Below are 24,094 nucleotides of genomic sequence, written 5' to 3' on the forward strand. Positions count from 1 at the left end.
ACATACCATTCGCTTTCTTTACTGCCTGCTGCACCTGCATGCCTACCTTCAATGACTGGTGTACCATGACACCCAGGTCTCGCTGCATCTCCCCCTTTCCCAATCGGCCACCATTTAGATAATAGTCTGCTTTCCCGTTTTTGCCACCAAAATGGATAACCTCACATTTATCCACATTATACTGCATCTGCCAAACATTTGCCCACTCACCCAGCCTATCCAAGTCACCTTGCAGTCTCCTAGCATCCTCCTCACAGCTAACACTGCCCCCCAGCTTAGTGTCATCCGCAAACTTGGAGATATTGCCTTCAATTCCCTCATCCAGATCATTAATATATATTGTAAATAGCTGGGGTCCCAGTACTGAGCCTTGGGGTACCCCACTAGTCACTGCCTGCCATTGTGAAAAGGACCCGTTTACTCCTACTCTTTGCTTCCTGTTTGCCAGCCAGTTTTCTATCCACATCAATACTGAACCCCCAATGCCTTGTGCTTTAAGTTTGTATACTAATCTCTTATGTGGGACCTTGTCGAAAGCCTTCTGGAAGTCCAGATACACCACATCCACTGGTTCTCCCCTATCCACGCTACTGGTTACATCCTCGAAAAATTCTATAAGATTCGTCAGACATGATTTACCTTTCGTAAATCCATGCTGACTTTGTCCAATGATTTCACCACTTTCCAAATGTGCTGCTACCCTCAAAGTTACCTTTCTTTAAGTTCAGAACCATTGTTTCTGAATTAACAATGTCACTCTCCATCCTAATGAAGAACTCAACCATATTATGGTCACTCTTGCCCAAGGGGGCACGTACAACAAGATTGCTAACTAACCCTTCCTCATTACTCAATACCCAGTCTAAAATAGCCTGCTCTCTCGTTGGTTCCTCTACATGTTGATTTAGATAACTATCCCGCATACATTCCAAGAAATCCTCTTCCTCAGCACCCCTGCCAATTTGATTCACCCAATCTATATGTAGATTGAAGTCACCCATTATAACTGTTTTGTCTTTGTCGCACGCATTTCTAATTTCCTGTTTGATACCATCTCCAACTTCACTACTACTGTTAGGTGGCCTGTACACAACACCCACCAACGTTTTCTGCCCCTTAGTGTTTTGCAGCTCTACCCATACCGATTCCACATCCTCCAAACTAATGTCCTTCCTTTCCATTGCATTAATCCCCTCTCTAATCAGTAACGCTACACCACCTCCTTTTCCTTTCTGTCTATCCCTCCTGAATATTGAATATCCCTGGATGTTCAGCTCCCAGCCTTGGTCACCCTGGAGCCATGTCTCCGTGATCCCAACTATATCATAGTCATTAATAGCTATCTGCACATTCAACTCATCCACCTTATTACGAATGCTCCTTGCATTGAGACACAAAGCCTTCAGGCTTGTTTTTACAACACTCTTACCCCTTATACAATTATGTTGAAAAGTAGCCCTTTTTGATTTTTGCCCTGGTTTTGTCTGCCTGCCACTTTTCACCTTGCTACCTATTTCTTCTACCCTCATTTTACACCCCTCGGCCTCTACGCTCACACATTTAAGAAACCCTTTCCCTTTAACTCCATCCTCCACTATCCCATTCGACACCCCACACCCCTTATTCAGTTTAAAGCCACCCGTGTAGCAGTGGCAAACCTGCCTGCCAGAATGCTGGTCCCACACCTGTTAAGATGCAATCCGTCCCTTTTGTACAGTTCCCCCTTACCCCAAAACAGATCCCAGTGATCTAAGAATCTAAATCCCTGCCCCGTGCACCAGTTCCTCAGCCAAACGTTCAGGTCCCGTATCTCCCTGTTCCTGCTCTCGCCAGCACAGGGAACTGGAAGCAAACCGGAGATAACAACCCTTGAGGTCCTGCTTTTCAACATTTTTCCGAGCTCTCTAAAGTCACGCTGCAGAATATTCATCCCCTTCTTTCCGACATCGTTTGTGCCGACATGCACTACCACTTCCGGATGTTCACCTTCGCCCTTGAGGATTTTCTGCACTCTGTCCGTGACATCCTGGATCCTGGCACCGGGAAGGCAGCACACCATCCTCGCATCCCGTCTGTTGCCGCAGAAACCCCTGTCTGTACCTCTCACGATGGAGTCTCCCACTACAATGGCCTTGCCTGCCTTAGGCCTTTTTGGTTTTGGCTCAACAGCCCTATTCGCATCACAGGCCAGTCCGCGCTCACGTCTTCTGTCCCAACAGCTTCTAAGCGGATGAACCTGTTTACAAGAGGTACACCACCCGGGGACGTTGGCATTCCATGCTTCCCTCCCTTTCTCACTGTCTCCCACCTTCTCTCTTCCAGTACCTTAGGTGTAACAATCGTAATGTAGGACTTGTCGAGGAACTACTCCGTTTCTCGTACGAACCGGAGGTCATCCACTTGCTTCTCCAGTTCCCCAACACGGCCCTTCAGGAGCTCTACCTGGATGCATTTTTCGCATTTGTAGCAGCCAGAGGCACCAGCGGTGTCCTTGACCTCCCACATACTGCAAGCATCGCACTGAATCAGCTTGCCTGACATCTCCTTCTTTGGTCTCTACCTCTCAAGCGTATTGCATGGTCTCCTCTCCTCAGCCTCCTCGCCAAAGACTCTCGAGCCAAAGACTCACACTTTTCTCACAGGGCACTTCCCTCACTAGGCCGCTCACTCCTTAGCATCACACGGCCTGGAAATAGCCCAACTTCCCCTTGCTGACTAAGATGCCAAGTCTAAGCTAGTCCCACCTGCCTATGTTTGGCTCGTATTCCTCTAAATCTTTAATATCCAAGTACCTGTCTAGGTGTCTTTTAAGAATTGTGATTCTACCTGCCTCAACTACCTCCTCTGGCAGCTCGTCCCATACATCCACCACCCACTGCATGGAAAAAGTTGCCCCTTGGATTCCAATTAAATCTCCCCCCCCACCCCCCCCCCCCCCCCCCCCCCCCCCCCCCCCCCCCCCCCCCATCAGCCTGTCCTTGGTTCTTGGTTCTGTTACCAAGGGGAAAATATTCTGCATTTGCCCAATCTATTCCCTTCATGATTTTATACACCTCTATAAGATCACCCCTTTTAGCATCCTGAGCTCCAAGGAATAAAGTCCTAGCCTGTCCAACATCTCCCTATAGCTCAGACTCTAAAGTCCTGGAAACATCATAAATCTTCCCAGCATGCTTTCCCCATCAGGAGGGTCTTAAAGCCCTCCCTTTCTTCCTCGACCGCAGAACCACACAATTTCCATCTACCAATACTCTCCTCTGCCTAGAAGAGCTGGTTCTTACCCTCAACAACTTCTCCTTTGATTCCTCCCACTTCCTCCAAATCCAAGGCGTAGCTATGGGCACTCGCATGGGCCCTAACTATCCCTGCCTCTTGGTAGGGTACGTTGAGCAATCCCTGTTCCAGGCGTACACTGGCCCTATCCCCGAACTCTACCTCCGCTACATTGACGACTGCATTGCTGCTGCCTCCTGCACCCATGCAGAACTCACTGACTTCATCAACTTCACTACTAATTTCCATCCTGCACTCAAATTCACTTGGACCATCTCCGACATCTTCCTACCGTTTCTAAATCTAACCGTCTCCATCACAGGAAACAGACTATTGACCGATATCTACTACAAACCTACTCGCTCGCATAGCTATCTTGACAACACTTCTTCCCACCCTGCTTCCTGTAAACACTTTCTCCCCTACTCCCAATTCCTCCGTCTATGCCGCATCTGCGCCCAGGATGAGGTGTTCCATACCAGGGCATCGGAGATGTCCTCATTTTGCAGGGAACAGGGGGTCCCCTCTTCCATTATAGATGAGGCTCTCACTAGGGTCTCCTCTATATCCCACAGCTCCGCTCTTACTCCCCTTACCCCATTTGTAACAAGGACATAGTCCCCTTGTCGTCACCTTCCACCCCATCAGCCGTCGCATGCAGCATATAATCCTCCAACATTTTCGCCACCTCCAACGGGATCCTACTACTGGCCACATCTTCCCATCTCCACCCCTTTCTGCTTTCCGCAGAGAAGGTTCCCTCCGTAACTCCCTGGTCAACTCGTTCCTTCCCACAAAAAACACCCCCTCCCTGGGTACTTTCCCCTGCTACCGCAGGAGATGCAGCACCTGTCCCTTTCCCTCGACTGCATCCTAGGACCCAAACAATCTTTCCAGGTGAGGCAGAGGTTCACTTGCACCTCCTCCAACCTCATCTACTGTACCCACTATACCATCTGTCAGCTTCTCTACATCGGCGAACACGTGAACACCTCTGCTCAGTCTGTCTTAACCAAGCTGATCTCCCGGTGGCCCAGCACTTCAACTCCCCCTCCCATTCCCAATCTGACCTTTCTGTCCTGGGCCTCCTCCATCGTCAGAGTGAGACCAGGCGCAAATTGAGGGAACAGCACCTCATATTTCGCTTGGGTAGTTTACACCCCAGCGGTATGAACATTGACTTCTCTAACTTCAGATAGCCCTTGCTTTCTCTCTCCAACCCCTCCATTTCTCTGTTCTCCCTCTAGTCTTTCTGTAAACACAAAATTACACAAAGTGCAGGAGTAACCTAGTGGGTTAGGCAGCATCTCTGGAGAACATGGATAGGTGACATTTCAGGTCGGGGCCCTTCTTTGACACCTATCCATGTTCTCCAGAGATTCTACCTGACCCACTGAGTTACTGTAGCACTTCATGTGCTTTTGTTTACTAGAATGCTGACTGGATTAGGTGGTATTAGATGCTGGAAGAGGTTGGGCAGACTTGGATTGTTTTCCCTGGAACACCAGAGGTTGTGGAAAGATCCAATAGAAGTATATTAAATTATGAAAGGCATGGATAGAGCAGACAGTCAAAATCTTTACCCAAGGGTGGAAATGTCAAAGACTCGAGGGCATAGCTTTAAGGTGAGAGGTGGAAAGTTTAAAGATGTTTTTTATTTACACGGGGTGGTGGGTGCCTGAAACGCACTGCCAGAGGTGGTGGAGGCAGATACGATAGGGCATTTAAGAGGATTTTGGATAGGCACATGGATATGCAGGGAATGGAGGGATATGGATCATGTACAGGTAGATAAGTGATGATCTTTGCATTACGTTCAGCACATTGTGGGCTGAAGGGCCTTTTCCTGTATGGTTCTATGTTCTATGTGTCCATGTGATAATCCGATCCATTCGCGGTGTAACAAAGATGCAAATGCCCCTTTCACTGTCTTCTTTGCACTTGCAATTGGTTGATGGTAAGGTGCAGCATGGATGCAGGCCCTTCGGCCCACCGGGTCCATGCTGAAGATCCTACTAGATATGCTTGGGTAGTGTAGATTGGTTATTTCCAACTAGCCAATTGTGGTGCTTGTTAGTAGTGGCTCCACCTAATATGCGTTTTATATTAACAAGAGCTAGCCTGAACCATTTAGTATGAGAAGCTGCTAGGAACTGTAATATCCTGCAGATCGATGCTGGAAGTAGGCCTAATAAACATGTGTTGTATCTTGATATGTGTTTGACTCCACTCATTACATGGTGTCAGAGAGTGAGTCTTACCTACTCCGTTCACGTTTATCCGGTTTTGTTTTTTTAATTAGTTTATGTGCCAGTTATCTCTATCTCTATCATGGCAAATTCATCTCGTCGCCTTCTGATCTTTGACTGACGTTTCTGAATGCTGGCATCTTTTTGAGCGTGACTACACTCACTATGTTCGCATCGTTCATCGCAATGAATCGTGCCGACAATTTCACATTTGAGCCTGTCGTTTTGGATGCTAATGGACAGGTCCTAGTGCCTGCAGGGACGAATGATGACCCTGACGTTCTGCTTGCAAAGTTCAGACTGTTGTGCGACCTGCCCTCGAACTACATTATTGAATGTACCAAGTTTTATGCTCGTATGCAACAGATTGATGAACCGATTGAACGTTTTTTTCGTGATTTGAAATTACATGGCTGCACGCTGCCAGTTTCGTGATCTGTATGATTAACTCATCCGTGACAAGCTTGTTGGAGCGATGTTTGATCAAGTTAAGGAGTGAACTTCGTAATATTGATCTAACCCGTAATCAAGCAGAGCATGCCTGTCGGATTGCTGAGATAACCTCTTCCCACTGAGTCTGTGCCCTCCGGTCACCATTCGCAGTATAGTGTCAATCTTACAGACACCTCATCTCGTAACACCCGTTCCCAGCCCTCCCCTGCCTGGCAGTGGAGAGGGTCTGCTGTTCGGTCAAAATTGCAACTATTTTCATGCTGTGGGTCGGCAGTTCTGTGTTGCTTATGGTAAAACCTGTAATTTCTGGAAGAAATTAAACCACTTTGCTTGATACTGCCGTTCCTGTGAGACTCAGCTAGCTTCAAAGACAAGCCTGCACCTGTTGCAACATGAACTTGCTGATAACGAATGCTTAAGAGCCTGGCTTGCCATCCACCGCTCCGCTTTCAGAAAGAACAGATGCCAGCTCTGCGATCCGCTGTCCTCCCATCGTCTAACGAGCAACTCGACACTGAGGTAACTATTATTGTGAATAACAGGCTTTTGATCGCTAAGGTTGATACGGGGGCAAAATGCAACGTCATCTCGTATCGGAGTTTTAAAAAAATTTGTAATGCTGAACGTATTGAAAAGGCCTAGGCCACGCTTTGGGCTTACAGGGTAGATGTTCTACACCCACTTGGGCAAACTAATTTGAAGTGCACCATAAACGAGCATCCACATACCTTAAACTTTTATATTGTCATGGGGGATTCAGAGACTTTGCTCGCTATCAATGCATGCCACGATCTAGGCCTGGTATACTTTGGCCACGCTGTCCATCAACTCTTTCTCGCTGACGGGCCCACTCAAAAAGTACTCTCTTAATACAAAGAATGTTTAACGACGAGCTTGGCAAGTTGCCCCTCAAATACCACATTGTTGTCGATCCCAATGTCGCTCGTGTGGTCCGAGCACCACATCGTTTTCCGCAAGCCATGCGTGACAGAGTTCACAATGAACTCAAGCAGACGAGTGTTTCTAGCTTCAGGTTCCTGGGAGTCAACATCTCCGATGACCTCTCTTGGACCCACAATACCTCTAATCTGATCAAGAAGGCTCATCAGCGTCTCTTCCTGAGGAGACTGAAGAAGGTCCATCTGTCTCCTCAGATCCTGGTGAACTTCTACCGCTGCACCATCGAGAGCATCCTTACCAACTGCATCACAGTATGGTATGGCAACTGCTCTGTCTCCGACCGGAAGGCATTGCAGAGGGTGGTGAAAATTGCCCAACGCATCACCGGTTCCACGCTCCCCTCCATTGAGTCTGTCCAAAGCAAGCGCTGTCTGCGGAGGGCGCTCAGCATCGCCAAGGACTGCTCTCACCCCAACCATGGACTGTTTACCCTCCTACCATCCGGGAGGCGCTACAGGTCTCTCTGTTGCCGAACCAGCAGGTCGAGGAACAGCTTCTTTCCGGCGGCTGTCACTCTTCTCAACAACGTACCTCGGTGCCTGCCAAATCACCACCCCCCCCCCCCCCCCCCCCCCCCCCCCCCCCCCCCCCCCCCCCTGGACACTTATTATTTTTTATTCAAATCGTTTGCTATGTCGCTCTTCAAGGGAGATGCTAAATGCATTTCGTTGTCTCTGTACTGTACACTGACAATGACAATTAAAATTGAATCAGATGGTCTCCATGGGTGTTATTGCTGAAGTTACAGACCCATCTGACTGGATTTCCACCATGGTGGTCGCAACAAAGAAAAACAAGGAGGAGATCCGTATCTGCATAAACCCTAGAGATCTCAACACTGCTATCAAACGCCCGCACCAGCCTATGCGAACAGTAGAGCAAGTTGCTGCTCAAGTAGGCAATGCATCAGTATTTTCTGTTCCGGATGCCAAAAGCTCGTTTTGGCAGATTCCACTGGACCCAGATTCGTCCAATCTTACTACATTCGGCACCCCCTTTGGCTGATACAAATTTCTGAGAATGCCCTTTGGCACCAACTGCGCCAGCGAAGTTTTCCAGCGCACGATGGAACAACTGTTTGCTGAGTATCCATGCGCCATCATTGTTGATGACATTCTCGTCTACGGACGTGACCTAGCTGAACATGATTCTAATCTGAAGAAAGTATTAGACCGTACCAAAGATATTCAGCTCAAACTCAATCTCCTGAAGTGCAAGTTTCGAGTCCCGGAAGTTACTTACGTCGGACATGTTTTCACAAGTGATGGTCTCAGACCAGACCCATCAAAGACTGCAGCAATCAACGAATGCCGGTTCCTACTGACGACGTGAGCCTACAAAGGTTCCTTGGAATGGTCAACTTCCTGGGGAAATTTATTCCCAACCTCAGCGACATATCTGCCCGCCTGAGAGAACTGACGCACAAGGACGCTGCATGGTCCTGGTATCCACAGCACCAAAGAGATTTTGACACTCTCAAATTGCAGCTGGCTAGCGCACCTACTCTCACCTACTTTGCTTTGGAGTTACCAGTAACGCTCACCTGTGATACGTCCCAGTACGGACTTGGCGCTGCTTGCCTGCAGACCACTACCAATGGCGACTACAAGTCTGTTTCTTACACCTCTCACACACACACTGACACTGAACAACGTTACGCCCAGATCGAAAAAGAATTGCTCGCAGTGGTTTTCGCCTGCACGAAATTCAAGGACTTTATTTTTGTCAAGCCTGTGACTATAGAAACTGACCACCAGCCGTTGATCACTATTTTGAACAAACCCATTCACGCTGCACCAGCACGACTACAATGAATGATGATGCAACTGCAGCGGTTTGATTTCAACATTGTCTATAAGAAAGGCAAGGACATGCACGTAGCTGACACGCTATCAAGAGCCCCACGCAAAACCAACGAACAACAACTCTCTGAACAGAACCAGTTCTCAGTAAAGAAGGTATCGTATGTTCCTACTGATTGTTTGAGCAGCCTGGCAGAACACCCAGCTGCTGACGAGACTTTACAATTGCTGTCTGCAGTCATCTGGCGTGGCTGGCCGGATAAACAACACAGCACCCTGCTCGCAATCCGCCCATACTTCCTGGTTCGTGACGAATTGGTGTTACAGGACGGGATTATAGTTAAGGGCCACAAGGCAGTTGTCCCAGCTGTCCTCCGGGTCAAGTACTTCGACGGCGTCCACAGGGGCCACCCCGGCATGGAGGCAACCCTATAAAGGGCACAAAGCATGTTTTACTGGCCTGGAATGACCAAATGCATACGCGAAAACCCGAAGTTTTACACCACATCAGCAGAAGCAGCCTTTACTGCCACACCCGGTCCCTCTCCCGTGGTCCACGTTAGCCACTGACATATTCGAATGGCATGGGAAACACTATCTGGTTCTTGTTGACTCTTACTCGGGTTGGTTCGACATCGACTTACTCCAAACTAGTACTTCTGAAGCGGTTATCGAGAAGTTGCAGTATCACTTCTCCGTGCACAGCTCCCCTGCACGTCTTCTGTCCGACAACGATAGACAGTTTACAAGCCACTTTCAAAAACCTTGCAAAACTATAGGACTTCCGACATATTACCAGCAGCCCCGAGTTCCCGCAGTCCAAAGCGCAAAACAACTAATGGAGCGGTCTTACCTTGCAAAATTGGATGTATACCTGGACCTGCTCAACTTAAGGAACATTGCAAGGGATCCCAAATGGGGTTCCCCAGCCCAATGACTGATGTCTCGCCAAACCTGTGCTCCCCTGCCCTTTGTCCCAGTAGATTTTGCAGCCATGTTCATTCCCCGCCTGCGGTCCAGAAACAACTACAATTCAAGCGTGATACACAGAATTTTTTTTTTGACAAACCCAGTAACCCACTTAAACCTCTCGCCAGTGGACAAGTGTTTCGTCTCCAGCCCAACAGGGCTATGGCCGTCTGGGTCACATCTTCGGCCCTGCCAAAGAACTGCGCTCTTATGTGGTTGAAGCGAATGGAGCCATTTACAGACAAATCCGTCAAAATTTCCTTCCAGTGAAGGATCCGCGTCTTGTGGCTCCATATCCAGAAGTCACGCGTTTTGTATACCCTCCTGTAGTGGCCATTTGGCCTATTTTGCATGTCATTGTGGATGGCATGTTCCTTTAAATTTTAGCCAGCCCGTTATAATGTGGGTGGGATTTTATGACGTGTCTTGGGGCGTGTTTATGCAGCTTAACTGCTTGCGTGTTAGTTTAGTTGGGAATTCGTTTTGGACAGGAGAGGGAGAAGGTTTATCCTTCGACCAGGTCAAGCATGTCAAGCCTCATGTGAAGAAGAAGACACGAGGAGTTTTCTAGTATCTGAAGCAATGCGCTGGAGTTCGAAGAAGATTGCTGGAACAAGTCGGAAAACCTTGGATGTATCTTACTGTTTTATATCTACAATAAAGAAAATATTCATTAAAAGACTGTGTGCTGAAGCTTTATGAAAGTAGAAGCTCTGAAAGTCTCTGAGGCAGCTTGCATGCGTACCGAAGATATTCCCCTTATCCCCTCTCACCCAATTAGTGGCTAGGGAGTTAATTTCCTGAAAGATCTGAAAAATCTGCCGCTACACCTCCCACTGCAGGTCCTGCTGCTCCACTATCAGCGATGGTTTCCACCGCGGCCTCCCCGCGGCGTTCAGCGCCTAGCTCGCCTATCTCACCACGTCCCCGCCCCGTCGGGTTCCTGGTCACTTCCCCCATTCCCTCCCTGGTATCTTCTCCGGTGAAAGTGGGTGAGGCAGATTCGTACCACACACGCGCCGAACGGGTTAGCTGGCCACCCATTAGATACGGTGATTTTGTGTAACTATCCAAACTTCCCCATATGTGTTATTAACGTTCCGCCACCTATATCGCTTAGCCATGTTCCTATGTACCGTTGCTTTCTTTTGTTTCGACAAGGAAAGATGCAGATTGGTTATTTCCTACTAGCCAATTGTAGCGCTTGTTAGTAGTGGCTCTGCAAAATATGCGTTTTATATTAACAAGAGCTAGCCTGAACCATTCAGTATGAGTAGCTGCTAGGAACTGTAATGTCCTGCCGATCGATGCTGTAAGTAGATCTAAAAAAAATGTGTTGTATCTTGATATGTGTTTGACTCCGCTCATTACAGATAGCTTGCAACCCAAAGGTATGAATGTTGAATGCTGATAACAACATTCTTTTCCCCTTTTTTCCCCTCTGACCTTTCTGCGCCACCCTCACAACATCATGTGTGCACCCTTTTCTCCCACTATTCCACTCTCTTTCCTCCCCATCAGCTATACCCCCTCGCCCAACCACACCTTTCCACCTATATCCCTCCCTCTGGTTTCTTCTTCTTCTTCTTCTTCGGAGTTTTACGGCAGCCGGCATCAGCAATGTTGCATTGCTGCCACCTTCTGGCTTCATTCCACAGTACTCATGTCTTTATTCCCTCTGGTTACATTTCATTGACATCCTTTTATCTCATTTTCATCTCTGGCCTTTATCCACCCATCTGCCAATCAAACCTCCTTCTCCTGTATCCACCAATCACTTGCTCGGCTTTGTCCAGACCCCACCTATTCTCCACACAGTCCATGAATCTGAAGAAGTCTCCCGGCCCAAAACATCACCTGTTTCTGCTCTGAGTTATTCCAGCACTTTGTGTGTTGCTTGCTCAAGATTCCAGCATCTGCAGTTTCTTGTGTCTCCACTCTAGTTCTGTTATCCTACTTTCGCATCCACTCCCTCCACACCAGGGTGGCATGGTGACGCAGCAGTTGAGACCCAGGTTTGATCCTGACCTCGGGTGCCGTCTGTACACAGTTTGTAATTTTTCCCTGTGACCAATTCTCACTCCCTCCCTGGCTTTCTCCCACAGTTCAAAGACTTACAGGTTTGTAGGTTAATTGGCTTCAGTAAAATTGCAAATTGGATACAGCCCACTCCCTACATGGCAGGGGCAATTTACAGATGGCCAATTAACCTACAAACTCCCACGCCTTTTGAATGTGGGAGGAAACCCAAGTCATCACAGGGAGAATGTGCAAACTCCACTCCGACAGCACCCGAGGTCAGGATCGAACAGGGGTCTCTGGTGTTATGAGGCAGTGGCTCTACCCGCTGTGCTGTCGTGCCGCTGTGCCGCTTCCTGTCCCGAGGGGTTGGGGTCATGGATGGAGCCGCGTTCACTTACGTATCCAAAGGGGACGGTGAAGACCATGACCAGGCCGGTGAGTAGTAAGGCCATTACCAGCCCGAACATCAGCCCCCTGCACGAGGTGAAGTCAATCTGCAGGAAACAGCAGTGATCAGAGGCATGGGCGAAGCCCAGGACACGCGCACACGCACACGCACACCAACGCCACACTGACTGCAGCAATCCACACCCCTACCACAGCACGGGGTTAACAGACACACCATCGCCCTCCTCCCAGTGCATAAGTCCCACACCTTTCCTCGCCCCCTCACTACCCTCTGTCCCATCTGACCCTATCACACTGGTATGAGTCTGACTCTTAATTACTCCACCGTGTCTATGCTGACACATTAGCACACTGGACTAGTCCCCTCTCTACCCTCTCCCTCTCTACCCTCTCCCTCTGTACCGCACACCCTCTCTAGCCATGCCTGCACAGTTGGGGGATATGCGTGAGTGGATAGGGCGGCTGATGGGGGAAAAGAAGCGAATGAATAATATTAATATAATATCAAGGGGGATGGTTAGTGTGTGTGGGAGGTAGTTAGTATGTGTGTGATGCCGCAGGCCGCCCAACCATCCCCCATCCCCCCCCCCCCCCCCCCCCCCCCCCCCAACGGGTCCCACTTGGTCTAGTATCTCTATAAACCCTTCCTATCCACATATCTGTCCAAATGTGATTTTAAAAGTCATAATTGTATCCACATATAACATTCATTCCAGATACAGACTAACTTCTGAGTGAAAAGGTTGCCCACGAGGTCCCTCTGAAATCTCTCTCTTTTCACCTTAATCCTGTGTCGTCTAGTTCTAGAATCTTCCACCCCGGGAAAATGACTTTGAGTGCTCACTTTATCCACGCCCCTCATGATCTTGTACAGCTCAGCCCCCTATGCTCTAAAGAAAAAAGTCCCAACTTATCCAACCTCTCCCTGTATCTTCAGCACGCTAGCCTAGGTAACATTCCAGGAGCTTGGCAAGATGGCAATAATGCGGTGCTTCGTCAGTACTGCCTTCAGTACTGCCCCTCCCACAGTGTGGCGTTCCCTCAGTACCGCCCCTCCCACAGTGTGGTATTCCCGCAGAGGATGCCCGGCTTCTATCGGGACCTGCTAAGAGTCTGGAACCTGGTTGCCGTTGACCGGGCCCCACCTCCGCCGGCGGAGGGTGATGGCCCGGGCGTGAGAGCAGCCGGTCCTTGTCCCGCCCCATCGGGTGACCGGGGGGCTCAAACGTGTGGAGTACTTGTGGTTGAGCAAGCCCCCGCTCAGCCAGAAGTACTCATCGGACCCAGGCGCCGTAATCCATCCCGGGAGCCAGTCCCACACAATTTAAGCCGCCTTTCCTCGACACCCTTCGTCTCCCTCTGAGACGCAGGGAGGCGTGTCCTGTACAGGCTCCTCCTCCACACCCTGCACTTCCTCGCCCTGGTCCACCGTCCGGACACCAAGTGGCGGTCGGTGTTGCCTTCTGGTCGCGAGGGGGGCCCCCGGTGGGGGTCCCTATACGCAGGGATTCTCCCCCTCTACATTGGGGACCTGGGGTGGAGGGTATTGCACCGAGGTGTTCACTGCAACCTGTTTCTCTCGCGGTTCACAGACTCGCCAGCCGCCTGCCATTTTTGCCGGCTGGAAGAGTCTGTGTACCACGTGTACATGGAGTGCGTGAGGCTGCAGCCACTGTTTGAATATCTAAAGGGGCTGCTCCTTGCCTTCTGGCTGCATTTTTCACCCACCATCCTCATCTTTGGACACCCTGTGCGTAGGGGAGATGGTAGGACTGAAGATGTCCTGGTTGGGTTGCTCCTGGGCCTGGCCAAGCTGGCCATCTGCGAGTCACGGCGCCAGACGGTGGAGGGCTCTACCCGAGCCAGCTGCCTGCCCCTTTTACGGGGTTATGTCCGTGCCTGGGTGGGGTTAGAAAGGGAATACGCCCTGTCTGTGGGCACCCTGAGGGAGTTCTGGGACCGCTGGGCTCCGCAGGGTGTTAAATGTATCCTCAATAAGGATTGTAACATAGTTGTATAGTAGTTTATTATGGATACATGTTTGGATTGTATTATGGTGGTGGGTTCTGGCTTGTTTTATTGTAGTGTAAATATTATTTTTAATAATTTAATAAATTTTTTGATTTAAAAAAAAGAAAAAGTGTGGCGTTCCCTCAGTACTGCCCCTCCCACAGTGTGGCCTTCCCTCAGTACCGCCCCTCCCACAGTGTGGCATTCCCGCAGAGGATGCCCGGCTTCTATCGGGACCTGCTAAGAGTCTGGAACCTCGTTGCCGTTGACCGGGGCCCCCCTCCGCTGACGGAGGGCGATAGCCCAGTCGTGAGAGTGGCCAGCCCTTGTCCCACCCCACCGAGTGTCGGGGAGGCTCGAACACGTGGAGTACTTGCAGCTGAGAAAACCCCCGCTCAGACCGGAAGTACTTGTCGGACACAGGCATCGTAATCCTTCTCGGGAGCCGGTCCCGCACATGAGCCATCTTTCCTCAACACCCTTCATCTCCCTCCGAGATGCAGGGAAGCATCTCCTGTAGGGCCCCTCCTCCACACCCTGCACTTCCTCGCCCTGGTCCACCGTCCGGACACTAAATGGCAGTCGGTGTTGCCTGTCGGTCGCAAGAGGGCCCTAGTGGGGGTCCCTCTACGCAGGGATTCTCCCCCTCTACATTGGGGACCTGGGGTGGAGGGTATTGTACTGAGGAGTTCCCTGCAACCCCTTTCTCCCGCGGTTCACAGACTCGCCAGCTGCTGCCACTTTTGCGGGCTGGAAGAGTCTGTGTTCAACGTGTATATGGAGTGTGTGAGGTTGCAGCCACTGTTCCAATATCTAAAGGGGCTGCTCCTTGCCTTCTGGCTGAACTTCTCACACATCATTCTCATCTTTGGACACCCTGTGCACAGGGCAGATGGTAGGGCCGAAGATATCCTGGTTGGGTCTAGCATTCGGCGAGTCACGGCACCAGGTGGGAGAGGGCTCTCCCCGAGCCGGCTGCCTGCCACTTTTCCGCGGTTACATCCGAGCCCGGTGGTTTTGGAAAGAGACTACGTGCTGCCCCCGGGCTCCATGGGGGATTTCCGGGACTGTTGGGCACCGCGTGGGGTGGAAGTCATCCTCGATGTGGATTGAAATATAGTTACATAGTAGTTTATTTCGTAAACGTTGCCACATCTGGGCTCCATCAACACTGCGCATAATTGGTAAGGGACCGAGAAGTGCCACCAACCTTTGTTTGGAAGGAGAAGATGGTGACTGCTAGACACACCAAGGCCGTTATCCCAATGCACAGTAGCACCGTCTTTGTGTTGTGGACGCTGGAAGAAGGAGTAACGTGGGTGAAATTAAAATGACTAACCATGATTCATAATTTCCTATTAAATCTTTCCCCTCTCACCTTAAACCTATGCCTGTCAGTTCTTGATTCATCTAACCTGGGTAATAGACTACCTTCTCTGGCAGCTCATTCCATATACCTAACACCACAGGTGTGAAAATGTTGGCCTTCATGTTACCCCCCCCCCCCCCTCCCATCTTAAACCTCTATCCTCTGGTTCTTGATTCCCTAACCCTGGGAGTAAAAAGACTGTGCATTCACCCTCTCTATTCCTCTCACGATTTTATACACCTCTATAAGATTACCCCTCATCCTGTTGCACCGTGAATCCTAGCCTTCCCAACCTCCCTATAGCTCAGGCCCTCCGGTCCTAGCAACATCATCATAAATCTTCTCTGCACTTTTTCCAAGATGTAGCATCTTTCATATAGAATGGAGACCAAAGCTGAACACAGCACTCCAAATGTTGCTACCAATGCCCTTAACCCAAGAACAAATATACAGAAGGTTGGTTTGTGACCATCTCTTACATAGTGAGCATCCCTGCCAAGTATGACAAAGCCAGAGTCTGGGGAGAGAAGGAGAGATTGTATCAGACTCTCACAGTCACTACAGTTCAATCAGTTCCCAGTTTCAAGGGAGTCAAGAGCATTTGATTGTCATATGTTCTGAAAATGGAACAAGGAAATTCTTACTTGCATCAGCATAACAGGTCTGTAAGCACGTACTCATGGATAACAGAATGAACAAAAGAAACTCCGATAAGTTAAAAAAAATCAATTTTAGCGCCAAAAAAAAGCTTGCAGTCAGTTCATAGTTTGTAGTTTAGTTGGTGTTTGTCGTATTCAAGAGACTGTACTTTAGACTTTAGGCATACAGCATGGAAACAGTCCTTTTGCGATCACCCCATACACTATCCTAATATTAGGGACAATTTAATTTTTTTGTACTGAAGCCAATCAACCTACAAACCTGTATGTTTTTGGAAGTGTGGGAGAAAACTGGAGCTGCCAAGCAGTCACAGGGAGAATGTACAAAGACGGCACCTGTAGTCAGGATTGAACCTGGGTCTCAAACGCTATGAGGTAGCAACTCTACCATCAAGTACATGCTGACCATTGATCACCCCTTCACACCAGTTCTATGTCCTACATACTAGGTAATTTATAGAGGGCCATGTAACCTGCAAACCCACAGGTCTTTGGGATGTGAGAGGAAAATAGAGGACCTGGAGGAAACCCATGCGGTCACAGAAAGAACGTTCAAACTCCACACAGACAGCAACCAAAGTACTTTGAAGTGTGGGCACCGTTTTAGCTAATTTGTAGACAGCGTGTTGTTTAAATCAGAATGTGAGGTAGAGTAGATATTCTTGATTCGTGATGAGGAGACCAGCAGAAATGTCTTTACTCACAGAGTGGTGAATCCGTGGAATTCATTGCCACAGACAGATAGATATATTTAAGGTGGAGATTTACAGATTCTTGATTAGAAAGGGTGTTGGGTATTATGGGGAGAGGCAGGATAATGGGGTTGTGAGGGAAAGATAGATCAGCCATGATTGAATGGCAGAGTAGACTTGATGGGCCTATTTCTGCTCCTAGAGCTTATGAACATAATGTTGGTGATTAAAATGGTCTCTTGTACTCTGGCAAGAATTCCTCTACTCCCTGATATTTCACATCCTTCTCAGAGAGGGGACATAGGACTAGTTTATTGTAAAGGATTATCCAACAGTATAAGATTTCTAGAGTACAATTTCAATAAGTAAAATATGCTCAAGGACATTGACACTTCAGGTTCAACATCACCATGTGAAATACATACAAACACTGCCAGAAGAATTGCGTTCCAAGGATACCGCCTCCTGCAGAGAGAGAATAGAGTAGATTGAAACAAAATTAAAAAAGATGTGTTTGCTCAAAACTCACCCCAATTTATTGGATAGCAGTTCAGGAGATTTGCAAATGTACTCATTGGTGTGAAGATTTTTAAGCCCCTCCTTTGAGTGGTACTGAGTGAAGTGGGAAGCCCAGGTGAGGAGGGGCAAAGGTTAAAGTTATTATACCATGAGAGACCTTTTGTTCACAGGGTGGAAAAGTCAAATACTAGAGGACTTAGGTTTAAGGTGAAAAGGGCAAAGTTTAAAGGAGATGTGCGGGGTGTTTTGTTTACATAGAGGGTGGTAGGTGCCTAAAAGGACTGTCAGGGTTAGTGGTGGTGGCAGATACGATAGTGACGTTCAAGAGGCTTTTAGATAAACACATGGCGAACATTTCTTTCTTGCAGAAGGTGGTGGGTATGTGAGCCTCGTTTTTCGCTTACGATTCACAGGTATATGGAACAAGCTGCCAGGTAATTATGGCGGGTACAATAACAACATCTAAAAGATATTTGGACAGATATAGGGAGAGCTAATGTATAGTAGAATATAGGTCAAGCGGGTTGAGCGTAGATGGAGCATCTTGTTCATCATGGGCAGGTTGGGCTAAAGGGCATGTTTCCATACTGTGACTATGTGACATTATGATATGTACGGAATGGATCACATGCAGACTAGAGGAGATTTGTATAACTTGGCATTGTTTTCAGCAATGGATTTTGTGGGCCAAATGGCCTGTTCCTGTCCTGTTCTATAAAGGGCAGTATACCTTGAAGCCTGCAATAGACAGGCCGAGCAATGTCTATTGCGACAGGCCATCATGATGATGCTCGGGCTCCTGCCAAGCTTCCCATTGCCTAAGGTGGAGCCTCAGATCCGAGATTCCCTCTGGAGCCTGGGATCGGGAGCCATTCTCGACCCACGGGGCTTGTGCTGGGGTGTTGGGTGGGGAAGGGGGAGTAGATGATGGATACAGGGTGACATGGTGCATTGCACTGCGCACCAACTGTGCAGTCAGCTGTCTGGGGCTGATAACATGGGGAGTGGGAGGCTGATTTTGCTGGGGTCGGGTAGACCAGAGGGGTGGATTGATGCAGATTTTTGCAGCAATGATAACTTGTTTCTTTACCCGGACAGGGTCCCAGCCCCATGCAGTGTTATGAAGTCCAACGAAGGCTGTCCTCAGGACCACACGGGCTGCGGGGCGTAACATCAGCCTGCCCACTCCCAACCCACAAATCACACCAGGATCACAGGGTGGAGTGTTAGCCAGTGTGTGGTCACACTTCCAGAGTCAATTCCCAAATCTGAAACTTGTCATTGTTGCAATTTATTCTGTGGAAAGAAATCTGTCTTCAATTGCATCAATTTGAAAAGCGCAATGCAATTTGTAAGGAAATATTGGAGGGGCCAATCATCTAAATATTGAGGAACATTGTTTTAGAAGGATATAAAGTGGAATTGTGTGTGTACATGTGTGTGTGTGTGTGCTGATTTATTTTTGTCACGTGTACCTAGATACAGTAAAATAAACTTTGTGGCCTTTCCAGTGGAATCATACAATCTTTGAGTAAAATCAAGCCATATACAGGTGGTAAAAAGAGTGCTGAATATCATGTTACAGTGTTATCGTGTTACAGCTATTGGGAGAGTGCAGGTACAAACTGTTCAGAAGTCTGATCCCAGCGGAGAAGAAGCAGATCCTGAATCTAGTGATACCTGCTTTCAAGCTTTTGTATCTTCTGCCCGACTGGAGAGGGGAAAAGAGGGAATAATCGGGGGTGTGAGTGTTCTTTGATTATGTTGACTGCTTTCCCGAGCATTGTGAAATGTAGATGGAGTCAATGGTGGGAAGTCTGGTCTGTGCGATGAACTGGGCTACATCCACAATTCTCTGTAATTGCATGTCGTCTTGGGCAGAGCTGTTGCCAAACCAAGCTAGGATGCATCCCAATACGGATGTTTTTCAAGGTGCATCTGTAAAAGTTGGTAAGAAGTATTGGAGACAAGCTGAACTTCCCTAGTCTTGGGATAGTAGAGGTGTCGGTGTGCTTGGCCACATCAAAGTGGTTGGTACAGGACTGATTGCTGGTGATGTTTACACCTAAGAACAGGAAACTATCCACCACCTCCACTCCAGCATCAGAGGGACAGATTGGGGTGTGCACACCACCTGCTGTTGGAAGTCAATGATAACTTTTTTATTTTGCTAACATTGATGGGGTGTTGTTTTTTCCGAGGAAGTCAAGGCATTGGTGTGCTTTCATGTCCGTAGCGTCGATGTGTGTGAGTGTCAAAAGCTGGAAAATGAGAAATTGCAGGTTCATAGGGAGGATGAATGGTTTGGAGATTAAGCAGAACAGGTTCAATATCAGTTTAACCATTGCCTCATTTGCAGACAGTTTAACCCAGACTTGACGGAGTTAAGGTGTCCATCACAGACCAGACTCCCCACCTTACTCTAACTACACTTCACTCTGCCTCGGGGTAACAACCAACATAATCAAAGACTTGTCCCACCCCAGTCAATCCTTCTTCTCCTCACCCCCATCCAGCAGAGGGTACAGATGTTTAAAAGCACACACCGGCAGAATCAGGAACAGCTTCTTTCACCTCTGTTATCAGACTACTGAATAGTCCTTCCATAAGCTCGGCTACTGTCCAATTTACTTCTGCCCCATTGCGAACATTGGACTTTGATTTTAGTTTTGGAATTGATGCACGACAATGCTGAGAACTATATTCTGCACTTTGTATCTTCCCCTTGCTCCACCTATCGTCCTTGCGTTTGACTTGATTTTATTTATGCGTAGTATTATCTGATCTGATTGGGTAGCATACAAAACAAACGTTTCACTGTACCTTGGTATATGTGACAATAATAAACCTAAACCTTAAGGTGTGCCAGGGAAGTGACTAAGAGGTTGTGTGGTTTGGAGACCCTTGGGTCAGAGTTAAAGCTGGGAATGTTAAGGGCAGGTGAATGGGAAGAGACAGAGAGCGAGCAATGCACGTAACTGGTACAGCTCGGGGCTTTTGTTGGGGACTGACCTGACTCCTGAACAACAGGCGAGGATGAGGTAGGTGATGATGAAGACCACACTGGAGAAAATAAAACAAAAGTTGGTCAGGTTTCGGAAAACAACATGAACAGTTCAAGGTGCATTAGCAGAAAAATGCCCTTTTAACTGTTACTCCTCCTTGTACCAAGAGCTTCCCTCAGTAATGAATGTTTCTGGGACACGGACACCCAGTGACCATGACTCTATCGCTCATGGAGTTCCTGTGGTAACATTGGTTATGGACTACCCATGGCAAACGATCCTCTATTGGGTACAAAGTACCCATGCAATGACACTTCATTGGATTAAGAGTTCCCATGGAGTGTAGAGTGCCCTTGTCAATGGCCCTCCATTGGGTGCGGAGTGGCCATGACAATGATCCTCCATTGGGTGTAGAGTGCCTATGGCAACAACCCTCCATTGGGTGCGGAGTGGCCAAGGCAACGACCCTCCATTGGGTGTGGAGCGGCCATGGCAATGACCCTCCATTGGGTGTAGAGTGCCCATGGCAACGACACTCTATTGGGTGCGGAGTGGCCATGGCAACAACTCTCAATTGGGTGTAGAGTACCCATGGCAATGACCCTCCATTGGGTGTGGAGCGGCCATGGCAACGACCCTCCATTGGGTTAGTGTCTATGGCAGCGACCCTCCATTGGGTGTGGGGTCTATGGCTGCGACCCTCCATGGGTGTGACACTCCCTTTGATTTGTAGAACCCATGGCAACGACCCTCCCTTGGGTACAGTATATCCATGGCAACAACTTCCCTTGTTGGCTAAATGAGTTGGCTGATCTTGGTTGAGTTCAACTCATTCAACAACAATTCCTTGGGGACAAGCCCAGTACAAGTCCAGGGCTTGCCGACAATGACTCTAAGCTGCAAATAAAACAGCAAAGAGGGCATCCGTCCAACTTCTCTTTGCTTACCCCAGGATAAGGGAGGAGAAAGATGTACTGGAGGGAAAAAGCCAGGAGGTCACTCGCTGCCCCAATCCCGGGGTTGAATCTCTGATGGGGAATGATCCAATCAAACCGCTTGAACATCCATTCGCACCTTGTCCTAGATCATTTACAAAGGGACTCGTTCTGGGCTGACATGCATTTGTGCATGTGACAATAAATGACTCGACTGGAAACGCAGCAGCTGCCATCAAATGTGTGACACAGCAGTCCTAAGGGAGAAGACACCGAGTGACTTGGAGTCGAGAGTCAGAAACAGATGCTTGTTGTAACCAGAGCACTTTACACATCAGCCGGTTCCTGTGACTAATAATTATTGTACAGCTTAGTACCTGTAATACACTGATCATAGATTTTGGCAATACATTAATCACAGAACCGATCAACACACTGTTCACAGACTGAATAGTTGGGGTGGTGCAGAAAATCCATTCAGGTAAAAAAAACAAAGAATCAGGAGCCTCGCTGTGTCATTGAGCAATGTAGTTAATGTGGTGTCAAACAGTGAGAAGAGGTTTTGTACTCACAATGAGGTGTAGTACAAGATTGCGTTCTTACGAGCATATCGCCTGACTGGTTCACTGCAAAGGAGAAAGTATATTCAAACAGCCCGGTTAATTACTGATACACAAGCCTGAAAATACAAAATACACAAAATACAAATAATAGTGGTATGTGTTTAATTGCCATTTCTTTGTTCCCCATTATATCTTTCCTTGATTCTATGTAATAACATTGGTTTTCATTAAACCTTATGTCTCATATACATATAGAGATTTTTGCAGTTAGATGTAGAACAAAGAACCGCAAGTGCTGGTTTACAAAAAAGACACAAAGTGATGGAGTAACTCAGTGGGTCAGGCAAGATCTCTGGAAAATATGCACAGGTGACATTTTGGGATGGGACCTTTCTCCCAAAGACCCCTAGAAAATTAGTGCTATAATCCCAAAGAGAGAAAGGTCCCGACCCGAAACATCGTCCTCCAGAGATGCTGAGTTACTCCAACATTTTGTGTCCTTCTGTTTAAACCAGCACGAGCTGTTCCTTGTTTCTACATTCTATATTCCACTCCCTGACTGATGAGGCCAAGCGCTCCAAAAGCCTGCTCTCCCACCCTGTCTATATGCAAATTGTACTTCCGGTGGCGCTGGTGCCAGCAGCCTCCACCTACAGCCCGGTATCTTTTTGTTTTTTTGTTTATTTAGTTATGTAAAAGTGTGTTTTTTTGTGGTTTTTTTGGTGTCTTTATGTGGGGGAAGAGGGCACGGTGCGGGGGATACCGTCCTTCAGCCGCTTCCTGGTGAGGACGCGACTATTATTCGAGTCGCGTCCTCGCCCCCCCCCCCCTCCCCCCACAGCGGCCTACCTACCTGGATTGGCGCGGCCTTTCCTGCCGGGATCGACCGGAGCTCCAGCAGCGGCGGGACAGCGCTGAAACATCGCGGGGCTGGCGATGCCTTACCGGGGGTCGCCGTCTGGAGCCCGGAGTGCTGGACCTGCTGCACCAACATCCTGGAGCTGCGGTTTGCGGAGCTCCCAACGCGGGCGGCGCTGATGGACAGCGCGGGGTCCTGTGACTCTGCCCGGCTCGGCCTGTGGACTCAGGAGCTGCAGACTCCGGCAGCGGGAGGCGGCTGATCAGGAGGTCCGGGCCGCTGAGGAGGAGGATGCTCACCGTCGGGGTTCGGCGTCGGCGTTCCACCAGCCCGGCGTGAGGGCCTGAACATCGGGCCACCCGGGGCGGCGACTGCGGGTGCTCGGAAGGCCCCGACCACGGATGAACACGGAGGGGAGGCTGGCTGGACTATGGTGCCGTCCTCACCTGGGTGCCATTTATGTTATGTTGTGTTGTGGACTTTCTGTGTTTGTGCTTTTTTTAAATTTTTAATTTTCAATTCAATTTCAATTTTATTTTTAATATGTTTTATTATTTATTTATTATTTATTGTTATTATTTTTTTTGTGATTTTTTTTTATGATACTGCCTGTACGGGAAATTCATTTCGTTATCTCAAATTGAGACAATGACAATAAATTTGAATACAATACAATACAACAATACAATACAACCCCACTTTCAGGGAACTATGTGCTTGTATTCCAAGATCTCTCTGCACTACAACACTTCCCAGGCCCCTACTGTTCACTGTGAAGATCCTTCACTTGTTTTACCTCAAAATGCAACCCCGTCGCTTATCTGACTTAAACTGGTTTAGGAACAGCTCCATCCAAGGCCGCAAGAAATTGCAGACAATCATGGATGCAGCTCAGACTATCACGCAAACCAACCTCCTTTCCATTGACTCCGTCTACACTGCCCACTGCCTCGACAAAGCCACCAGCGTAATCAAGGACGAGCCTCATCCTGGACACTCCCTCTTCTCCTCTCCCATCAGGCAAGAGGTACAGAACTGTGGAGGGGGGATACCTCCAGATTCAGGGACAGTTTCTTGCCAACTGTTATCAGGCAACTGAACCTTCATATCAACAACTAGGGAACGGTCCTGAGCTACCATCTATCTCATCAGAGACCCTCGGACTATCTTTAATCGGACTTTACTGGACTTTATCGTCCACTATACACTACTCTTTTTATCTGTATATCGGGGACGGCTCGATTGTAATCATATATGGTCTTTCTGCTGACTGGATAGCATGCAACAAAATGCTTTTCACTGTACCTAGGTACACATGACAATAAACGAAACTAACTGCAAACTAAA

General features: G+C 48.4%; 1 protein-coding gene across 3 annotated transcripts in view; it reads right to left on the reverse strand.

Moving 5' to 3' along the window:
- The window catches only part of faim2a (Fas apoptotic inhibitory molecule 2a), a 43,072-nt gene that overhangs the window by 2,101 nt on the left and 16,877 nt on the right, over positions 1-24,094 (reverse strand). For all 3 annotated transcript variants that reach the window (XM_055634240.1, XM_055634241.1, XM_055634239.1), the window contains exons 5-10: positions 21,898-21,951; positions 20,398-20,448; positions 17,292-17,331; positions 15,995-16,032; positions 15,357-15,444; positions 12,127-12,222 (exon numbers count right to left, since the gene is read on the reverse strand). In XM_055634240.1, coding sequence (XP_055490215.1) covers positions 12,127-12,222; positions 15,357-15,444; positions 15,995-16,032; positions 17,292-17,331; positions 20,398-20,448; positions 21,898-21,951 — 367 coding nt within the window. The remainder of the gene's footprint in view (positions 1-12,126; positions 12,223-15,356; positions 15,445-15,994; positions 16,033-17,291; positions 17,332-20,397; positions 20,449-21,897; positions 21,952-24,094) is intronic.

Source organism: Leucoraja erinacea, chromosome 4 (assembly GCF_028641065.1).
Source record: "Leucoraja erinacea ecotype New England chromosome 4, Leri_hhj_1, whole genome shotgun sequence".
Classification (NCBI taxonomy): Eukaryota; Metazoa; Chordata; class Chondrichthyes; order Rajiformes; family Rajidae; genus Leucoraja; species Leucoraja erinaceus.